The sequence below is a fragment of the Myiozetetes cayanensis genome, unplaced genomic scaffold (assembly GCF_022539395.1).
Source record: "Myiozetetes cayanensis isolate MyiCay16 unplaced genomic scaffold, myiCay2020 scf20-37, whole genome shotgun sequence".
Classification (NCBI taxonomy): Eukaryota; Metazoa; Chordata; class Aves; order Passeriformes; family Tyrannidae; genus Myiozetetes; species Myiozetetes cayanensis.
In genome coordinates this window covers 7,641,799-7,664,021 of record NW_026087412.1, presented here as the reverse complement: position 1 = coordinate 7,664,021, position 22,223 = coordinate 7,641,799, and the positions used below count along the sequence as shown (strand labels likewise).

Sequence of the window (22,223 nt, the reverse complement as noted above, 5' to 3'; positions counted from 1 at the left end):
AGGTTTTAAATCTTCAGAATTATTTCTGCTTTCTCTGGTCCTTGCAGGAAGAAATTAGTGTTTTCCAGCAGTTTCGCCTGTTTCACTTTTATAACATGTGAGTGGTGGTTAAGGGACCTCATGTAAGTAAAATGTGAGTCAGACTTGTGTCTTTGTGTCTTAGATATGGTATTTTCCTTACTGGAATTAAATTATATCTCCTATATTTCTGCATTTGTTACTGCCTGATAATAAAAAAATCATGAACTGTGCCTTGCTGCCCCTTTGGGCACAGCCCCCAGCTTCAATTACTTCTTTTGAAGATCACTGTAAAAATGCTCTTTGCAGTGTTAGACCCATCCTTGTGGGAGCAGTTAATTCCTCCTGAAAACAATAGGGCTGTCTTAGGGTAAATTGGAGAGAAATTGGTTGTCATCCTGTTGCAGATCTTGTTCAGAAAGAATAGCTTTATATCTTGATCTGTTTTCCATGGCACATACACCTTTCTAAATGAGGGCAGTTTTACTGATAATAAAGGTATTTAAGAACCTGTGACAACCGATCCCCGTAAATCTAGGAGTTAAATTGGACTCAGAAGTCACACATAATGAGCCATTGATATTGAATTCTTTATTTTTATTTTTTAATTCAGCTCCGTGTTCACTTCAGATGATTCATTCTTCCAGTGGGCTCCTTCCAGGAAGGATTCCCCACAATCCTCAGAATTTTTCTCTTTCTCTGTACTATTAAAGTTCTTTCTCTGTTATTGCAGTCTCTTTTTGGCTGAGATCTTCTTTGATTCCTCCCAAAGGATCCTTTTAAAAAACGAAATGCAAGAGAAAAGCTGCTTATTACTAATATTCACAAAGACAACTGTTCAAGTAATTCTCTCCAAAAAATTTTTAAGATTGGTTGAAGCACAGATTTTCATCTTTTCAATCAAGGAACTTGAGGTCTTATTAATGAGGTCAGAAGTAGAGCAGCTGCTGCTAAAATGTGCTCTTCAGGTTTTCAAACCTTTTCACTGGTTTATATTTGAGCTGTGATTGTATGAGCAAATCAAAGCCTCTGGTGGAGATAAGTCTGAAAACTCGAAATTATTTCTCCAGACACGGACAGCTTCCCTACTAGTTGAAAAGAACATTAGTAATATTGGTGTCCTGTGGTTCCACTTCATGTCTGGGTAGAATAAGCCCAAGATTCTTACAGTGGGTGGACAGTGTCTCCATCTACATGTCAGGTTTGTTCTGTTGCTAGTAGCTATCTGTGTGGAGATGGTTCACATCGCTCACTTACAGTGTGTCTTTTTGCAGTGGAGTGCCTGTGATTAAATAACAGGCTGATCTGGGACAGCAAACACTTATCTGGTCTGATTTACAGTGGAGAAGAAAGGGTCAGGGAATCAGACAATTATCAAAACCAGATTGCTGAGAGAAGGGACATCGTCTGTCCTTGCTTCATGAAGAAGAGAAGCTGCAGTGAATGTAGCAGAATGAGGTGGGCAATGGATATTTGAACCACTCCAGCTGCAGCTGAATCTTACTTAGCTGGGGCTTTTTTTTTCCCAGCTAAAATCGTGACCAAGTGTTTCTTACACCTCTCAGGGTACAGGTTCCTTTCTGCCATGCAGTTCTTACTGCCAGACTGTTGATGCAGTGACTCAGCGACAACAGGAGCAGTGGGAGAAGAGGTTTTTGTGTGATGGAAACAAGGATATGAGTGGGTTTGTGCCTGCCAGGCTGTGGTGTGTGACTGCAACTGGTGTGGTCATGCCAGGCTAGTCAGCTTGAAACCAGCTATGAGCTGGTAAGAACCACCCAAGCACTGACATGGCCCAGGAGTGTGGCTGTGCTGTGGCCACCTCAGGTGTGCCTTGGATCACACAGCAGATCAGTGTCTGGCTCAAACACCTACCTGCTCTCCTGGTTCTGCTTTTGTCTTGCTTTGCTCTTCTAAGAATTCAGCAAATGCCTCCAGTGTATAGTCCCCAGCATAGGCCACCTCCTGAAAAGAATTTTAAGGTTAAGTACTTAACTCTGTACCGAAAATTCTGCAAATAACAGCAAAATCAGATGGAAAAACTTGAGATTTCAAATACTCTTTCATTTCAGGGTATTTTTAAGTATGAAGCAGTCCCTTAATAGTTAATGGAAGTCTTTATTGATTCTTTTTGTTTGTTTGGCTGGGTTTTTTGTGTGTTTTTTTGCAAACTCACATTTATTATGAGCATTTAATGGGTTTCTGCTTTGCTGCATGAAGACTAAACAGGGTGTGAGTGTGCAGGACTGCAGTTCAATTCATTAGAAGCTGTGCGTGCACATCTGAGAGGAAAATCTCTCCCTCAAAGATTAAATGAGGACATGGGCAAATGTCTTAGAATTTAATTTAAGTTTAGTACTAAGAAGAAAAATGAATAGCTTAGTAATATCTTAATTATAACAGTATCTTGATTTTTTTTTTTTTGCTTCAGAGATATTTTCTTTTTAATTAGATAATCTATATAGATGGAAAATGTAGCTATTTAGTATTTTTCCTTGCCATCTATTTCAGCAACATTTTCTGATTATTGTGTAACATAGTTGATTCATTAGGTAGCATATTGCAAAAATCATTGGTCTTGACAACAAATATTTATTCCCAGCTGAGGTTGTGTAAAATTACTGACATGAGTGTATAGAAGAAAGTTTTGGGACTTGAGTTTTGTGAAAATGTAGAGGCTGTAGCAAGAGCAGTACCAGCATTTTAGAGACTATGGTCATACCTGCTCTGGAAAAAACTAGCATAGGTAATTCTGTGACAGTACATCTCTAGTCATGGTTTAAAGTAAAAAGGCACTGCAGCCATCAGGAGGTATCTGTAAATTCACTCAGACTGTTGCTAGAACCCAACAGGGAGAATGGAGGTTGTTAAACAGCAGAATGTGAGGTTCTAATGACTTGTAGTCCAAGTTAGCAAATTATGTGTGGGCCCTTGCCACAACCTCATACATAGAAGAAGACAATAGAAGGTTTTCTCCTCTAATTCAGGTTCTTGACAGTAAAGCCTTCTGCACAAAAACCAGTGCTGAGTAGATAAGGACCAAAGGTTTCTTACTTAAAGGACTCCTTTCTCACTGTGGCACATGTGCACATGCAAACACGCCCTCTCTCCCCTGGTGTGCAGCTGTGTCTCCACACTGTCCTGTGACAGCTTCTCACCTGGTAATCTGATCCAGCAGGGAAGAGTGTGAAGAAGGGATATCGAGCTAATCCAACAGACAGGATGTCATTTGCTGTGATGTCTATCTTTGCAATGATTATGTCCTCACGACTGTCGTATTGCTCTCCTAGCTTATCCCAGATTGGTAGGAGTTTTCTGCAGTCATGGGACCAAGGGGCATCTGCAAATTAAAAAATAAAAGTAGAAGGATACAGTCTGACAGGAGAGCATGTGCTGGTGCAGTCACAGGGACCTATTTAGCTCTTCAAGTTAACAGGGTTTGGGATTTCAGTTGTGGTCAGTCTCTGCTTGAAACTATTCACCCTTCATGACTTTCAGGTTTTCATGTAGTGATAACTAGTTATTAACTAATGCATTTCTGATAGCAGTGCTGTTTTGGCTCTCTTTAGCCTTTTATGACTATAACAAACACTCAACACTTGGACAACTTTGCTGGAGAGGTGTGCCAGATAACCAGTGCAACCCAGGTAAGTCTTGCATCATTCCTGTGATGAAATATTTGTCTGAAGCACAAAATACTTCCTGAATATTAAATTTAACTGTGTTCATAAAGCATGCCATATTTACACTAAAAGGAGGAGTTTGAGGTAAGGTGCTGTTTTGACTCTGAGCACTGCACTGATGCAGGTTAGCAGAAAGGCAAACTGCTGAAAACCCAGAATCCCCTTAAACAGCATAAAACACAGTTGCAGTCCTTCCTTTGGGAGAACAATGCTCATATTCAGTTTATACAGAATTAAAATTTCTGGGGCACTTTGCTGGCTAGAGTACATCCCATTTACCAGCCTTTCCTTTCCAGAGGACTTGGTTCAATTCCTGCTTAGATCATTCAGTTTGTTCATGACACTGAAATGTAAAAATTACTTGTGTGAGGCAGCCAACGAGGAGGGGGGCAGGAATGTACTGCCTTCAGGAGCTTCTGGAATTTGGGGCAGTACATCTAGTTGTCTCTATTTCTCTTAATGCTGCATGTGTGCTTTACTGATGTAACCAAGGCACAAACTAATCCCTGCTGGCTGGTACAAGGATAGGGCAGTGGTTTCTTGCTGGAAAGAGTCATGTAGGAAAACCACTTCCCTTGCAGACAGAGGAGGATAAAAGGAGCTATGATTTGCTAAACCACAATTCCTCTGGGATTTAATCCTAGAGCATTATAACCAGACCATTTCACTTAACTCTCCCTCTGCCCTTGGAAGACAGCCTGACTCATCCTGTACAACACACTGTAATGTTCCATCCTACAACATGACGCTCTAGTGTGTCATGTTGTCTTTCAACTCTGAGATTTGATATGGCCCTGACAAATATTTACTGAAGGGATCCAGTGCTGCTCAGTGCAACACTAAGTCAGCAAAGGTATCACAGCGTTACCATAGATATGACACACATTTTTCTTCAGTGCTTTCCACAGACATTTCCAAAGATTCATTGAGCTCAGCTTCTGTACAGTGCAAAAATTAGTTTGCTACATAAGCATGTTAGTTTGGTATATGAGCATGAGCTTTCATTTTTTCCTTCCAATTGCTCATGTTAAAGCAGATTAAAATCTGAATTCAACAACAACACTTACAAAACATAACAAACACAGTCCTGGTCTTATTGAAGACAATACTGTTGAAATTCTTCCCAACAAGCACTTTGACAGGCATCTTGTCCCAGTCTTCTGGAATTTCCTCACTAGAGAGATGTACCTAAGCAGAAACAGAAATACTGCTGTGAAAGTGCAGGGACAATTGAGAAACTGTACTCCAGCTTAAGTTCAAGTGAGAATGATGGAACATTACCTGATGTGCACTGTTACTACGTGATATTTTCTATATCTTATCCTAGCCAGCCTCCATGTGGTACCACCTCCTCTCCCATCAGCAGGAGCTAGAGTCTCACACCCCTGCATAGTTATTAGTCAGAATTAATCACCCCTCTGTTGAATACAGACTCCATAGTAGATTATCTGAAAACTACCCTTTGGAACATATTTATATTCCTTGTCCTGAATTCTTGTTAACCAACATTCAGAAGCTAGACTATTAAAAATCTTATGTACTGTGGGCTCTCAAAAGTGATGTAAAACACACTCAAGAAAGTGTGCACTGCTGCTAAAATCTCTGCCTCCACCACCAGTCACAGTCCCCATGTGACTCCTGCAATTTACAGCACATTAGCTGGCAATTTCTCTTCTTTAACACCACGTCACAGCAGCAGAAAGGCACACATGGCCTCTGTCCCTGGTGGGACTGTGCCACTCAAGCAGATCTTGATGGGGATAAGGCGACATTCCCACCTCTTCTGCCTTTCTGCCCCCTTCCAACACTGAAACCAGGATCTACTACTCAAGTTTCTTAAATTCTGCCTGCTGTCAGACTGACCACTTCATCTTTTTGCCCTGTAAATCAGCCTGAAGAGCACTGAATAAGCAAAGCATTTTAATTTATTTTTCACATGAGTGTGATGATGCCTCATTATAACAACAAATGCTGTATTTACTGTTGGGAATGACCCCCTGGGAAAGTTCACTCTGCTAAACTAGCTTAAAACAAATACCAAATCCAACTCCACTCTGAAACTGTCAATTCTGTATTTACTGGACTTTTCTGTAACCTCAGCATTTGTCACAGGTTATTGTTTGCATCTATCCCAACTAAAGGAGTGAAATATCTCCATTATAGTATTGGGAAGATTGAGACTTAAGGAAGTTTTTAAACCACTAAAATGCAACAGTTGACATCAGCTAAAATATTGAACCAGAAATTATTCTATCCAGTTTTTACACTGAAGGACTGGAAAACTTTGTAGTCCACCTCAGTTGTTAAATAAAAGAGGAATGCTCTGACAACAGTTGAATTCATTAGAGTGACAGTAGATTAATAGACTGATGATCAGAACAGGACATTGTTCTAATTTAAAAAGAAGTACCTTGCAAATTTTTTAGTGTTTTAGCTGGTTTAGTAGAGAGGTGTCTTATTGGTAGTGGACATACCTTTGCTTTTCCATTTAGGTAGCTCTGGCAAAACTCTCTAAGGTTCTCCACAGTCACCTCATCTGCAGGCATTTTGTACCTTGCATCACTTGTCAGATTTAGGATTCTCACGGCAGGAACATCGATGTCCCTGATGCGAAAATACTCAAAAATTCGTCCATTCCTTCCTTCATCAGTATCCACCAAAACAAAGAGTATCTGATAATAAAGAGAGAGTCATGCATCTGGTTGAGTCTTCCAGGTTTGGATTAGCCATTTTAGAGAAACGGAGCTTGGCAGTGCAGGAGGATCTAACCTTAAATGCAAGGAATTGTGTAGAACCATTTTTGGTCTCAGACCAGAAACCAGCAGCTCTGTGGACCTCATCATACCTTCATCCTAGTTAATAACTGTTAAAGCAGCCAAAAGTAATGGAGTTTTTCCCTCTGTCCTTTCACAGTGGTTTGATATCACATCTTTTAGTGACATTTCTAAATTACCCCTCCAAGTGCTTATTGCTCTTCTTCATAAATCTTAACAGGAGAGAAGAGCTGAAACACCTGAAATCCATATGTCTTTACCAATATGTGATATTTTATTACAAGATGAACCTACCATTCTTCAGTGTCTCATGTACTTGGAACAGGAAAAGCACCCCAGTGACTGACAATGGAAAACTGAAATACCTGTGAGTATGACTGCCAATAATTGTCCATGTACATGCAAAAACATGCTGCAAGCAAGGCTGTGCACATACCTTGCAATATTCCTCAGATTTTGTAGCTGGTTCCAGCCCCTGGTTCAGGCAATACTCTGAGATCCTCATGGCATTTCCTGGTAGTACCAGAAATTGCCGGAACCTTGCTAAAACTATCTTTGGTTGGAAGTTGCTCCTGGAAAGTCATATTTGTAAAATCAGAAACATATTAATTGTGAGCAGCTGGAATTAGTCTTCCTTTGTGTGAACTTTATGTTTTAAAGAATTGTGTCCTGGTCAGGTTTATTTTTCAAACTGTCCTTAACAAATTCAAATAATAGTTACAGAAACTGTTTCTAGTGGTTTGGTAGACTTAGAAGATGGACTGACAGCAGTGCTTTTACCAGTACTAATGTTGGTGAGTGTTTTTCCACTGATCTTTTGGCATCCATATTTGCAAAGCTGGATTCAGCATTACAAACCTTTCCTCTAAATTCCGCAGCAGCAGACTTGTAGTTTTCATAAATCGCACTGAACGTCTCCGAGTTCGTTGGGGTGAACAGCAGGATGTGATTTTCAACAGGGACATCAAAAATCTTCACAGATGTCTGGGAAACAAAAAGCTCAACATCTGTTCCAGTCTTTGTAAGCAGAACAGTGAATCAGAGGCTCGGTGTATCACTCAGTTCTGTTATTGCAAATTTTACTTTTTAAGACTCAATTCCCAATCATTTCCACAACCGTTGGATTTTTGTCATTGTTTTAAAGAAGATAAAGTGAGAAGAATTAGCAGCTGCTGAGTGTGTTTTTTTTTTCTGTTCCAAGAAAAACCTCATAATTATTCATAGATTTTTACAGTCAGAAGGGACTGTGATCCTCTAGTCTGACCTCCTACATAACTCACCCTGAAGAACTAACCCTGACAGTAAAAGGCAGTGTTACCCAGGGAGGCCCAGCTGCAGGAACTAGACCTGGCTGGGCACATCTCTCACTTCTGGGTGGCATCAGCAGCTTATGTCTCCTTCCCTGCACAGAGCTGCCCTTTTTCTCATGCCACCCCATGATCAGAGGAAATGGGGTGTCCCTCAGGAAAGCAGGTATTTCCATGTCTTTCCCTCCCTACCTGCACTAGCAACAATTATTGCTGATTTCTTTCGTCCTTGTCTTGGCCAGAGCCCCTGGTTGCTGCATTGGAGTGGAATGGTTGGACCCAGGACCTTCCAACTTCCCACCCCACTTGGTTACTGCAGAGGCAGCCCAGGTCTTTGTGTTTGCTCCACAGGAGGGAAGGTGTTTGCATGCTCAGAGTTCATTGTTCAACCAGCCACTCCTCCTCTCCTCTAAGAAACAACATCTTGCCAGAGAGAAGCATCGTTTTGTCTGCGTTAGACCAAAAGCTGAGTGTTGGGTTCTGCTGGTGTTTCCAGATGTGTTTAGGGCTGGCCTTGTCAAACAAACTAAATTCTCAGTCACTAAGGAGCAGAAGAGCTCCCTAGGTCTCTTTCTGCATGGGTTCCTGTCTTTCTCCTGTGGCTTTTGCTAATGCAGGGAAATACATACCTCAATATTATATTCAGTGACCAAATCCAAAGTGAAGGTTTTGATTAGCCTTGTTAGACCCAGTTTGTTCTGTCTGCCATCTTCAAGCACTTCCTTATGCACAGGTTTTCCCTGGACAAATTGTGAAGTTTGTGAGGTTGTTGGCCTTATTAACTAAAGTTGCAAAATGACAGTATTTAAAGGTAAGAGTTTTATGATCCTTAACAACTGAAATTCCATAACTTGTGAAATAAATGTCACAGCTGGATTACAGAATGAGATTATAGCTAAAATGCAAGGTGCATCTGACAGTTTTAATTTGTTCAGTAATCTTAATGTACTGAAAGATCTTTTCTACATCTATATGCACTATCTGTGACATACACTCTCTCAGGAATTTCTGGGTCTGACTACTTCCTAGACTAAATATTGGTGCTACTCTGTGTAGTTCTGTTTTTACTGTTGGCCACTTCTCCTATTGTGGAGTGGAAGAAAAGAAGATTCCTGGTCAAAAACAACACATAGGAAAAGAGATGAATGTCTGCAAATCTCACTGAACCTGGCAGCACATGTTGATTATAATGAAGGTTGGAAAGTAAAGCTATTACATCTAGATCCTTAGGCATAAATTAAGAGCCTGAATGTAGGCAGCCAGATTGAAAATATCAGTTGTCCAAAGGTTGCTCATTTTGCCTCCCACTTGTCTCTCTTGTCTGTAAATGCATTATTTTTTTGTGTTGAGCTCTTTGAATTTCAACTAGAAATTATTTAACCTGAAAAACTCCCAAACTGCCTTTTCATGGCCCAAAACTTCCACTGCCACAGCACAGCTTGGCTTTTGTACTCCTACCTTCTTAAACACCACAAGAGTGTTCTTCTGGATGCCGTAGTCAGCACAGACATCCTCACTGGCTGTCATCCCAAAAGGCATCTCTGGCACATCTCTTGCAGCCTCACAGAAAACTTCCACACTGTCGTTGTGAAGTTCCTAGTCCCAGAAAGAGTATTTATTACGACTGTGTCCTGCATCCTGCTAAGATGCACAGGAGTAAGAGCAACAGGAGAGGCAGCCCCCTAAAGGCTTGTGAGGTAGAGAGTGTAATTGTGAAGTGGGTATAGCTTGCCATGATTAGCTCCAAGGGGAGTTCTTCACCACAGGGGAGATCCTGGAAGTGCTGTGACATGGCCAGTGTGTTCATCTTTCCAGCTGGTGTCGCCTGACGTGGGTGAGTAGGGACAGTGGGTGGTCCCCTATGTCCTTCCTGCCCTAATCTCACCTTCCCTGCACTCCCCTTCTGCCAATGGGGAGGGATTGTGCCACCAGCTGCTCCCCTTCCACAGTGTCTGCACAGCCAGCAGGATGTGACAGATTAGAGAGGAGGGCTCTCTGCTTGCAAGAGGACCTGACTGGTGTGTTTGGGGCTTTGACTGAGTGCTCTTCAAGGCAGGGACCTTGACTTCTACATCTGTCAAATAGTCACTGTGCTGTCCACCCTCAAACTAATAGTAAATAAGCATGATGAAAGGCAGCAGCACTTCCAGATTTGATTTAATCAGACAATTATTTCATGCTAGATGAATAGTAATTTATATGCTGAGACCTTCCAACACATCCTGGCACTCACATTTGTGAGCAATCTGTGACTAATAGAAGGCCAAATACAGCTCTTTATTTCCTTGAACGCTGTTTTGTTGGCTTCCACCCACTAGAATTCTGACATGCCCTAGCTCATGCTCATCGATTGTCATTTCAGCCCCCGAGTGAAATCAGTGTCCTGACAAACGCATCTGCAGGCAATATCTGCCATCAGTGTGGTTCAGGGAACTCTGGCATCACTGTGATAGCAAGGGCCTCTCAATCTGGCCCAGCACAGAAAAGCTGCCTTCCTTCCTAAACGCCTGCGAGCAGATTGCTGCAAAGCAAAATTCTGGGCACTCTGAGCATTTTCACAGTTTGTCCTATTATGCTGTCTGTGTTCACCAGCTTTTTTACTATGGGGTGTTTTGCTAATGAATCCTGTTTTCCATAGCCATTAGACTTGGACTATCTACTGCAGCCAGCACATTTGGGACATTATCAGTTCAGGTATGAGCCCAGACACCGTGCTTTCAACTGGGCAGAGAGATACCAGAATAAAAGTCTCTTTAGACAGAGAAAATCCTTGATTGAATGTTTCAGATATTAAAAATTTCAAGGACACATTGAAAAAACAGGAAAAAACTCTTCCCGTTTTACTGACTTCTGACAGCATGCCTATTGACTATTGTTCACAAGCATTCAGCCCCAAACTCTAACAAATCTTATTCTGCTCTGGGAACTGGCAGAATTTGCTTGAGAAAGGGCCACATGTGTTGGATTATAGACAGTGGTGGTATTTTATGACTTCCTATCCATGCAGATTTGGCAGCTGACAGGAGCTAAAGACCACAGTTAGCATGATATTCATGGAACTGTGCTCTGACCCTGATTTTCACTGAAGTTGTTTAAATCATCAGCTGGAAATATGAAGAAAAAGCACTGCAGTATATTAGACAATATCTACTGCTTTTTTTTTTTTCCAATGGACATTGGCAGGAAGGGAACATTCCTTCACCAGAACAGCCTCCAAATAATCATGTCTATGATTTTACACTGTGTTTGAACAGAAATGCAGTGATAGGTAGCAACTCTGGGCAGCAATCACAACCTTTTTCATTTGCAGATTCCGGTAGCAGTGTAACTCACACTAGGAATGGGTTAAGTCTCTCTGTAGCAAAGAATGAAGTTCAATAGTTCTGCCCTCTTCCCACCAGCCACCAAATATGGGATGGTTTGGCAGAAGCCCTTTCTCTGAGGATACAGGAAAGTCTGCTGTGATCAGCCAGGGCTGTGCAAACACCGCTGTAGCATCATCATGCTCTCAGAATCTGTTCTCAGGGTCTCTGTGCCTGGGTACTGATTAAGGAAATGTGGTGTGGGGTGTGAGGTTTTCTTATCTCTGCCTGGGATGCTTATCTAGAAGTGAGAAAGAGTAGATAGAAACAATGAAATTTTTTTTAAAATGTATAGAAAACTGAGGGCCTGGGTTTTTCAGGTGAATTCTGGGTCTTTTGAATGGTGAGAGCAAGTAGTATACCCCAAAGTTGGAAGAGAAACCAGAATTTTAAGCTTTCCAGTGAATTACCCTAAAGAAGCTGATCACTGCCAAATCATCAGCTTTTATGAGGGCTTCAGCCTGATCAGTAGAGTTGATTAAAACAGTGCTGGGTCCTGTTCTTCTTTTCACCCATGTAACAAAGGCTGAGGCTTGTCTGACTCCTGTGGAAGGAAAAGAGAGTTAAAATGACCACCAAAAATGAACAACAGAAATTTCTGTGCAATCAGGATAGAGGCAGTGGAGGTACAGGGGGGTGCTAAACACAAACGGACTTGGACTCCTTAAGACTGAGGTCAAAGCTGATTCAGAGTGGGCTTGGGACACCCAAATTCAACCCCAGGGTCCAGCTGCCATTTAAACTATTGCTGACTCTGGAAGATCAGTGGTGGATCAGTACTGTGTTTTCTGGGACCTCTGCAAATAGTTGTAAATCCAGTTAAATTCTTAATCACATATGGAGAATAGAGATGAGGAAATTCAGACAAGTAGAAAAGCTCTCCTATAAGCTTTCATATGTCCCAAAATCACAGTAAGCTATAAAATGTTATCGACCTGCGGTTTAATCCAAAATTACTTCAAACCAATTGCAGATCTTATTGAACTGTTTGTTCAATTAAATTAGGTGTCAAAACTGTTCCTCTGGTGCTGCAGGAGGGATCTGATAGGCACAGAGATATGTTAAAATTCCTCTGTGGGGCTGCAGCATCACTTCAGTTTAGACACAAGAAAAAAAAGCTGAAGTGTTGAAGTTGTTCTTTTATTCTGGATTGTTCCATCTTTTGGGTTCCCAACTAGTACTGGCAGTTTTACTGAGATTACAATCAGTCTGTTTATTTAGCTAATTCTCTTCGATATTTCAGGAGTTTTAGAATCTTGAGTCTCTTTTAAAAATACGTTTTCAAGCTATCATGCTTACAGAGGAATTAAAGCAACAAATTGAGGCTGAGGTGATTAAAATCCCAGCTGTAAAGTAGCCCTTTCATGTCTGTCTGTTGTGACAGACAGCCTTGTTGGACCAGAGCAAGAGTTCAGCAAAGGGTTAATGAAAATCATACATGAGAAAGAAAAAGCTGTGAAGTGCTCTAGTCAAGATGTACAGAACAAGTAGATTATCAAAGATGCAAGTCCTGGTACTGGACTTAGCAGTATGACAAGATCAAAATCGAGTCAGACCATTTTACTGCCCTCAATTTTACAGCAGGCAGTACCAGAACCAGTTTAAAATACAGTTTTTCAAGGTGAAGCAGGCAGACATCTGCTCTGGAGTGCACAGGCTGCAGAGCAAACACAGAGCAGTACCTAGTGGTCACACAGTGCTTGACTTCTGCTGTCTAAATCCAGCACTGAGGTCTTGCAGCTTATATCAGTGCTATAGCCCCTCAGCATACTTTTCATGTGGTTAATTTTTCTATTGGGTTGCTTTAAACAGCCTATGTAGCTTGTTTCTACTGGCCAAATTCTGGCCTGGCAGTTGTAAGTGGCGATTTTACAAAGCCTGGAATTTGGCTTTCATGTTCTGTCCGTTGCCAGGGCAGCAATTCAAAAATTCCATCTTCCATTAAATGTTTGAAATCATTTATTGGTTTAAGCAAACCCTGCAGGTTTTTTTGGGGTATGAAGCATGCACAAAGTTCTACATGAGAAGTCACTGGGCAGGCACTGCACATTTCCAGTTGTCAATGCTCAGTGGTTTAAAAGTCACACATGGTAGGAGAGGTTTTACTCATTGTTGCACATAAGCCTTCACCAGTCAACAAAATGCAGTTTAAGTCATTATTTGGTGGCACACGTGCTCTGAACAGCTGGTGTACAAAACACAGAGCAGAAGACAATTTCCTAATTCTTGCATCTTGCTGGGAAGTGTGTCTGAAAGAGCAGCTCTCTGCTGAAGGGTGACTGTGTGTGTGCTGTTAAGATACTCTGTACTCACTGGTTCACAGGAGAAAATGTGTCAGGTTTACCAGTTTCAAAGAGGTTTTCTTGTCAATGCTATAGATTTAACCAGAGACTGAAGGCAGGGGCTTTTGCTTTCAGGTATCAGCACCTCTAATAAAAGTTCAGTATGGCAAATCACGCTTTCAGTGGCATTTGTGCAGAAGCTGCTGTTTGCACAAGTCTGGATGGTGGGAACTTGGTAAGAAATTCAATAGCAAGGAGGAGCAAGTTACTAAAAATACTGAAGATCAGCTTTCAGCAGCAGCCACAGGGGGCTCAGCAGTTAAAGATATCTTAGCACTTGGTTGTGTACAGACTCAGGAGGCAAACTTTAGGTTCTTTTTTTTTTGTTAGTTGTATTAAACTTGTGATTCACCTGTGTGCGCTCAGAGTACACTCAGAGATGCTTGCCCAAGTCATGCAATTTTTATCATCTCTGTGAAAGTTCATCATTTTGGGGAAAAAACCCAAACTTTCTTGTATATACTGTAAGTGAACAAAAATCTCTAATAAGGCCTGGATTTCTGGGATTGCTCAAGTTTGTCCTTGACTTTGCTTAATAACTTTCTGCAAAAGACTTCAAGTTATTCCATGTTATTTCTGAGCCACATATGAGCTCCCTCTGATGGCTAAATTGCAAAATTATTTCCCTTAGCTTAGGAAGCATACCTGTGTTTCAGGGAACCTAGTGAATTCACAATTCATCGAGAGATGCACAGTGTTGCTCCAGCCTACTCCTGTAGGCACACTACCCATGGAAATTGCAGTGGACCAGAGGGGTAAATGGAGCAGTCTGGGACCAAATTCTTGTTTGGCATAGCTCATTAATGTTGATTGTGCTATATGGGAGTAAGTTATCTTGTTGAGGTGATTCTCTGTTCAGTGGAATAACACCAGCAATTAATTTGGCTGAACACAGAAAAGCATATTCAGTTATGCACTTGGAGTATGAATTCAGATTCAAGTTCTTGTACTGGTACAAAGGTAATTGTAAAAACCAGTTTGCTACCTTGTGTATTCTTTATCTGAATATCTATATTTTTCTTCTCAGCAGCATAATAGATAGGTACATCCTGTCATTACATATCATTATCTTATCAGTGCATAAGACAGTTTACCTTTGCAGTCTATGGGATCTTCCCTGCTGCCATTCACAAAAAGCTTCACAGTAGGAAAGGCTTGAATATTAAATTCTTTTCTCAAATCAGGTTGGTGTGTCACATCAATTTTGCCAAACTGGATTCTTGGAGCTTCTTTTTTTAGCTGTCGTGCAGCCTCAGCAAATTCTTCAGAGAAATTCTGAGATGATTGAGCTAAAGAAACATCTGGAAAAGGCCAATCAAAAGCAAGTGGGTTACATAAGCCACAGGGTGAGGCTTTCTGGTGGAGGTTGTTGTGTCAAGTAGTAGCTGGGGGAGGTGAATAACGCAGAAATACGACTCAGAAATAAATGAGAGGTTATATTTACGTCTTTATATTAATGCTGGTTGTTCATCACTCTGCACGTCCTTGGACCAGCCATGGTGAACAACTACTAACATTTCAATAGTCTTCTGTTGGGAAGATATGACAAGGAATTAAGAAGAAATTTGACTGACTATGCTGGGTATGAGTTAAAGGGAGGTCAAGGATAGAGTTAGATACTACTCACATTAGCACTCTTTGATAAGATCCCATTTTGGTAAGCACTTCACGAGGCAAACCTTTGTAATGCAGAAACCACTTTCCAGATAAGATATGAGGAGAGAAACAGAGGAACAGAGTATGGTCTTTTAGAGACTGGCAATATATTTCTGCCTGCAGTGCTGTGTGTGAGCCCTTCTCTAGCTCACATGGCTTCCAGGAGGAAGGGTGTCCGGGTCTGGACAGAGTGAAGCTGGAATAAGAATCAAGAAACCACACAGAAAATCAGGATGCAGCACCTTCTATCTAATTCCAAGTCAATGTTTTACACCAGAGGCAATTTCAGTATAACGATTTTTTCCTAACAACCTAATGTTGCCCAGCTCCTTTTACCACAGATGGCAACTTGGAAGCTTAAGTGCTTTTTGCACAGTGAAATGAGAAGGGGCAGAAGAAACTGTTGCTGAAGTCCAGACACAGAAGCTGAAGCTTCACAAATGTACAGGGAATATTAAGCTTTATGCACATGAGATATTGATTGTCGGGGGCGGGGGGGGGAGTAACATCCATTTTTCTCTGAAATATTTTTATTCCAAACAGATATTTTAAGAATGATCTCCTATCACTGAATGACCTGAGTAGTCAGAGTTGCAGGTAACTAGTAATGCAAGTAGCATGTTTAGATAGTGAGAGATGGTAGAGTTAGCAGCTCCAGGCTGGAGCTGGGAAAAGTGCATGACTCCATCATGTAAAAAGTAATCACTGCAGTCAGAGACCAGGAGAAATTCAAGTACCATTAACCTGAAAACTGTGAGACACAAGTTCAGTGAGTGAACAGGCTTCTTCATCAGACAGATAAAAACTGTTTCCTTGGCTACCCAGAAACCATGTGGAAAATCCATCATGCACCTTTCCCCTGCTTTCCTGAGTGATTAAACTCCTCTTCAGCTTTCCATCAATTCCTTTTCATTCCACTCATTCTCTGTTTGCCTTACAGGTGCTTTATTTTTCAAGTTGCTAGAGAGATGCAGGAAATCATCACTCCTTTTCTTTGGAGCCTTTTCTTGAGTTTTGTTTGGCTTGCTCTGGTTTAGATTTTTATTGACACCGATCACTTCAGGCGCTGGGATGAAGCAGCAGCTGCTGAGGTTAACGTGGCATCACAGGCTTCAAACTTGAGGAGAGCTGAGCATCAGCAGAGTACAAGAGCAGATACAGATGAGAGGTAACACAGTTGGTGACAAGGTCACCAGGGAAGGCATCCATGGGTGGTGGGGCACCCGTGTAAACCAGGGTGCTGTGCCACAGCTGCCAGAAGAGAGAGGACCTTCAGAGGCCTCAAAGCTCAGCAACAGCATCGTATCACAGTGGGAAAGTGTCTTCATTATCTGCAGTTTTAGTTGTGTTGTAAATGAAAACAAGGATAAATTAAGGAATGGAAAATTGAAGGTGGTAAGAGAACCAGAAATGTTGTATTTTGAGAGACTCTTCCTCTTGAATACATCAGTAACCTGAGTAAGCTGCTGCTTACTTTTCATAGTGCAGTTTACTGAGCTAAAATGTATTGAAATGTGGACATAAAAAATTTTTGCTGATACATGGATGTGTTTAATGACCATAAAGCCTTCTTGAAGTGAATATACATGGAAGCATGATGACTTCCTTTTCCTTTAGCTAATTGCTGATGGCCTCCAATCTGCTGTCTGTTTTCATGGTTTAGGGATTGCTGCAGTCATTGTGACTGTGCCTGTTGTCATGCTGGATACTGATTTGCTACCTGCTAGTTTCTGACATGCTCACAAAATCATTTTAGCAGTCCCATTTCTCATCTTCTGTGTAGGCTTCTTTTTTCTGTTGTGCAACAGATCTATAAGTTTCTCTGTAGAAGACTCTTGAGGTGAAGGATAGTTTCATGTTGAACATGTCAGAGTGGAAGGGTGTTAATCCTTCTGCAGTTGCAAACTTTCTTGTGTGACCTTGAATTCTCCCATTCTCTTCTACAGTGAGATACAGCCATGGTCTCCTGTGCTGACCTCTCCTTTTTAACTGATATTTGCAGTTCATCTGGGATCTTTTGCTAAGCAAACATCAAGGATTATATTAAGTTTGGATCCTTATTCAAAGGAGGACACCTACACGAGGAATCCATGGTAGTCAGTAAGTTGGCAGCAGGCAACTAGAACATCATCTAGTGACTCTTCTACCTGTCCACACACGTGTTTCCACTGTCCTGGGCATTTTTATATGCATAGTTTGCAAACAGTTAAAGTGACTCTTTCAAGAAGATTTACTCCTTAAAGACTGGCACAGATTTCTGAGTAAGTCAGAATGAGGCATGAAGTGGAATGAGGCATCCACATTCCACTATCTATCACACTGCACTACCTTCCTGTGGGAAGCTTAGTTATAAGAAATAACTATTCTGTGCAGATTTGAACTGTTTGCATTCACCTCCTGTGGTGAGAAGACCACACCTGAATGCTGAAATCATTTCTTATCACAGGAGTGAGTATGCTTTGGATGCTGGCTTTATAAGTGAGCTGATCATCTGAGCTCTATAATTGATTTAAGATCAGTCATGACCCATCCTGCGTTCCAGAACTCTCCCTTTTTATGAACTAGTATATACATACATAGGCAGCATTTTCTTGTTTTGTTTTGGTTTCTTTTCTTTAAATAACATCACCTTCAGCCTTTTTGCCTTTAAAAGGAGATACTTAGCTTTAAGAGTAACCCTCATCTTGCCTATCAAAGATGTCATTATCTCAGTGTAATTGTCAGTCATAGGTTGCAGGAATCCTATGGGTGCCTCACTGGATGTGCAAATGTTCTACTAGAAGAGGTAAACATCACTTTTTCATAAATGAGAGTAGGCTCAGTACACAAAGCAGCAGGACAAGGTCTGCACCACTTGTGTGCTTGTCCTTAGGTTATCCACATGTTTATCCAGGAACTGACAATTTTTCACGGGAAAGGACAGGAGCAAGCATTCTCAGTGGAATCAAGAATTCCCTGGGAGCTGTGCCTTTTCCTGAATTCTTCTGGTAGGTGGGAAGAAGTGGTGTTAGCATGTGCTCTGAAAGCAGTGCTTCTAGTGTTTGTGTTTATAAGTGTATAAAGTTTATTCTCCCTCTGACGAGCATATTTGTTACAGTGCTTGGGATTTTTGTGTGTGTGTTTGTTTCTGCAGTAAAAGTCAACACAGGGACTTCTATTCAGCCAATTTATAATGTAAACAGTGACATTCTCCCATGCAGGCATCACCGATCTACCTTCTGCTGGTGACAAGTGCCCTCTATCTACTCCCTGTGCCAAAAAGCATTTGTGTGAAATTTAGGTCAGTTTAACGTGGATTAGGAGATGCCACAGACTGCAGCAGCAGAGCAGTGTTCAACTGAGCGCTGAGATTGTGCTCCTGGCACAAGCAGGGCACAGAACTCAGCTGGGCAGGTGGCAGGGCTCGCACGTTCCCGTGTGACACTTGTATGGTTTTCAGCCGTGCCTTGTTCCACAGCACAGCTGGGATGAGGGCAGTGGAGTGATGGATTTCTGAGTCAATACTTTGTGTTTACGCTCGGTACATACCCTGTGCACTTTGCCCAGCTCCAGAGGGTACTCGTCCACTGCTTGGCACAAAGTCAGAGTGTATTTATAGTAATAGAGGGAAGGCAGACCTGGGACGCTGTGACGGGGGAACTGACGGGCATTAGGAGGATTTGGGGGTCTCTGGGCAGAAGACATCAAAGCAGACCTCACCTGATAAATACTGTGGGACTGGTAAGTAAATAATATTATGCCACAGGGAAAGTATTGGGGTTTTCTCATAACTGACAGGTCTAAGACAGAGTGTTGAACCAAAGTTTGGAGCTCAGATGTTTCCCTGTGTTGGTACAGCACCAGAACAAATCCCACCTTCTGGGAAGCCTGGGATTCCTTCTCTGACTATGTCTCTGTGATTGAGAGTGAGTCAAGAACAGAAAGATCTCAGGTCTTGTATTCATGTATTCATTCTGGATTTCTGAAGCTAGCTCCTGGCAGCCCCAACAGATTTCCTGTGTGAAAAAAGCCAATATTGCTTTTTCTCACATTATCTAAGTTTCCTTAGTAGTTCACACAGATTGTTTATTCAGAAAGCCCGTTTTAGGGAGTAGGACATAAAATACTGGGGCTTTATGGCTTCTCTGTGCAGGTGCACATGCGTGTCTCACCTTTAGTCTCTTTGTGCTGTGGCAATGAAATGATTGCAGCCAATGAATCATCTTGTTCAGCACTGTGGAGTCAGGTTTCCAACATCCTGGGGCATTGCCTCACTGCAGGATAGTTTTTCACTCCCCAGAGGCTGTTTGCTGGCATGTCTCCAAAGGGAGCTAGAGAGGATGAGGCCAGTGATTTCCAGGTAATGCATCTGGGCTGTGGAGCTCAACCCTCTCATGACTGATTTCACAATTCTTTACAGGGATTGCAGATGCCTTTATGTTTTGTGGGGAAAATGCAATCCATGAGTTTTCAATAAGCCCTTCAGATATCTCGGCCTTTAATCCAAACCTGAAAGCCATGAGGATCACTGGAGCAAGGTGTGGCTGTGGAGCAGTGTTTCACCTCTGATGTTTTTTGGAAGATGTAGTGTGGAATGGAAGAGTTTGTTTGTCCTTCCCTTCTGAAGAAACCAGTTGTGAGAGTGATGGAGTATCAGAGAGGTGCAAGACTCTGCTCTTGGACAGGGAGAAGAAAGCCTGATTTAGATCTCCACATCCTTTGAGTGCCCAAGTGCTGGCTACTGTATTCAAAACAATTCTTTCTTCAACTTCTGTCCCTTTATGAGTCTTTTCACACCTGCTTTCCACTCGTATCAGGTTGCAATCCTGAAGTGTGTTGCAATATCTCCTTGTTGATAATCTGTGCCAGTACTAAGAAGGTTTGGCTACAAACTCTTCTCTGACCTGGACATTTAGATTCTGTTCTTAAAATCAGCTCTTACAAAGCTTAGAGAAATCTTACAAATCTTACAAAGATTAGAGAATTACTAAGGTTTTTCTGATCAATTATTTTTGCACCAAAATGATGCATCTTCAGGGAGATAAAACAGTTCACAACTGTAGCGTGAATTTGGCAAATATCTTTAGAACATCCATAATTAGTAAATAAAATCTTCCTAAATTTCAACACTTTCAAGACTGTTTAAAAGTTTATTATTATTATTAAGTAGACATTATGTTTTAAGTAATTTTCTAATGTGATTATTCTGAAAGTTTAAAAATATTTAAAGTTTCATAACATTGTTTTAGGATTAGTGAAATGTTTGGTATGATCCAAACATATTTGTAGTTTCATTAATCTGTTAGGGTATTTCAGGGTTTGTTGTTGGAAAAATACAAGTGTTTTCATTTCAGGCTGACCTACAGTACATCCAGAATATTTGGCTTTTGCTTTTGTGATGTACTTGATGACCAGACCCTATAACAAAGCTAGTTACTCAAAAGCCCCCACTAGTTTTCTCCCCATCAGAAATGAACACCAACCTAATAGAAGAACCACAAACCTGCTTCCACCTGATCAAGGGCTAATTTCAGGGAAATATTCCATATAATGTAATTACAAACACCAAAATGTTGTAAAAGGACGTTCCCTGAAGCCCAAGCACTCCCAGAGGAGAGATGCCATCCAACTAAAACCTCATTCAAAATGCTGATGAAAATGTAAGAGGCAGAAAAGCACTCCTGATTATTTTTTGTTTGGTTTTATTTTTTTCCCTAATGTTTCACCCATTACTGCTGTGAAACACATACTTGCAAAATTAGGCAGTGGAAGTGAAGAATGCAAACTCAGCACTGTCTTATGTAGCAGACTGGTATTTAGCCACCCCAGAAAGGAATAAATTCCTGCAGTTATGATCAGAAATAGATACATGGAGAAAAACAAAACAAGCAAGGACTTCTGGGGGACAAAGCAATGGTAGAACAAGCATACTTGAGTGTCCCAGCATCAGTCATGCTCTGCAGAGCCATCAGGGTAAGAGACAGTGGAAATTGATACTCACAGAACTTCACCAGGAGGTACTTGGTTTCCTTCAATGCTCTGTCAAAGTTGCTCTTTTTCAGCAAGAGGACATTGTTCTCCTTTTTTATTTTGGGCAGCTTGGCTTTCTTTAGCTTTGCTTCATTTGGGCTTATGGTGTCTGCTGCCAGGAAGTCTGTGAGAAACAGCAATAGAAGGAGGAAAAGCAGATGTGTCCTCATCTTGTCCTGCCTTTATCCAGATACTGAGAAAGAAACAAGCAAGGAGCACCAAGCAGCAGGTTTTGCTGCTCATATGGCTGTGGCTGTATCAGCCAAACCAAGAGGCTGATAAGGTTGATAGAGGAGTCTACCACCAGTGGAGCCAACTGCACCTTTCCACAGCAAGGTTAAGATAGTCAACTACTTCTCGATCTTTAGAAGCGTTTGGGGGAAAAAAAGTATCTGTGGGAAAGCTGGGTTTAGTGTTTCTGTAAGTAACAAAACCCTGGGGAGAGGGTGAAAGCACAGGAGGAAATGCTTGCAGTCAGTGCACTTCTGTAATCAGACACCCTGGTCTTGTCAGTGTTACCCAGTGCAGGGCTGCAGACAAAGCAACAAGGTGAGGTGCCTGGGGCAGGATTTGAGGGTTGTCTGTTGCACTTATGGAGCTACTGATTGTGGATCTGACTGAGTGTGCTGAAGCCAGGGAAGAATTCTTATTGTTTTGCATATGTAATTTTAATATCTGCATCTCTTCAGTGTCTTGTCTGTGAGGTTCCCCTCTCTACATAAGTGCCAAGTTGTAACTCAAGGAAGATACTACTTTGTGGGTTAAACCATTGGTTTTTCAATGGTAGCACAATCTCATGCAGCTACAATATCTATGCAATAAACCAAAGGGACTAAATGCAGTATTTCATCTTTGGATAACTATCAGCCATGCCTGTGAACTATGAGGCCTCCTCCAACAATCACTCTTCCTTCTCAAGGAGTAGCAAGTGCTGCTTCGCTCCTCATGCCCTTAGCAGCCTTTCTATCCAGGAGGGTACCACTAAAAGGAAGGAGTGTTCGTGGGAGCCTCCATTTACTGGAGGGTGAAGGATCTTTGGTGACATGTTGCTTTAGTTCAGGTTGTTTTCATG

At 41.5% G+C, this 22,223-nt stretch overlaps 3 protein-coding genes across 8 annotated transcripts in view; 2 read left to right on the top strand and 1 right to left on the bottom strand.

The window, feature by feature from the left end:
- Nucleotides 1-22,223, top strand: part of LOC126641279 (acyl-coenzyme A synthetase ACSM3, mitochondrial-like) — a 70,934-nt gene that overhangs the window by 26,961 nt on the left and 21,750 nt on the right. The window contains exon 2 of one of the 2 annotated variants that reach the window (XM_050317802.1): nt 3,588-3,665. The gene's annotated coding sequence lies outside the window, so the exon portion shown is untranslated. Of the gene's footprint in view, nt 1-3,587; nt 3,666-6,708; nt 6,843-22,223 lie in introns of those variants that run through there. The other variant, XM_050317799.1, reaches the window with a different exon arrangement.
- LOC126641277 (acyl-coenzyme A synthetase ACSM4, mitochondrial-like) overlaps nt 1-22,223 on the top strand; it is a 59,263-nt gene that overhangs the window by 27,034 nt on the left and 10,006 nt on the right. Inside the window, exons 1-2 of one of the 5 annotated variants that reach the window (XM_050317796.1) lie at nt 18,775-18,862; nt 19,542-19,659. The exons of 2 other annotated variants lie outside the window; for them this stretch is intronic. The gene's annotated coding sequence lies outside the window, so the exon portion shown is untranslated. Of the gene's footprint in view, nt 1-6,708; nt 6,843-18,716; nt 18,863-19,541; nt 19,660-22,223 lie in introns of those variants that run through there. 2 more of the 5 variants (XM_050317793.1, XM_050317794.1) reach the window with 2 other exon arrangements.
- Nucleotides 638-21,428, bottom strand: PDILT (protein disulfide isomerase like, testis expressed). Its single transcript, XM_050317804.1, has 11 exons — nt 21,123-21,428; nt 14,581-14,787; nt 11,555-11,688; nt 9,241-9,378; nt 8,412-8,522; nt 7,334-7,459; nt 6,176-6,373; nt 4,769-4,889; nt 3,177-3,358; nt 1,894-1,983; nt 638-794 (listed from the first exon to the last, which is right to left on the bottom strand). Exons 1-11 carry the CDS (start codon nt 21,319-21,321, stop codon nt 726-728), a joined length of 1,575 nt encoding a protein of 524 aa, XP_050173761.1. The 5' UTR covers nt 21,322-21,428; the 3' UTR covers nt 638-725.

Excerpts from the sequence above, each read along its gene's own strand:
- PDILT (XM_050317804.1), bottom strand. The coding sequence starts at position 21,321 with ATGAGGACACATCTGCTTTTCCTCCTTCTATTGCTGTTTCTCACAGAC. Across the intron at positions 14,788-21,122 it reads GTACCTCCTGGTGAAGTTCT|ATGTTTCTTTAGCTCAATCA; the intron begins GTGAGTATCAAT and ends GGCCTTTTCCAG. Across the intron at positions 9,379-11,554 it reads CAGTGATCAGCTTCTTTAGG|GAACTTCACAACGACAGTGT; the intron begins GTAATTCACTGG and ends TTCTGGGACTAG.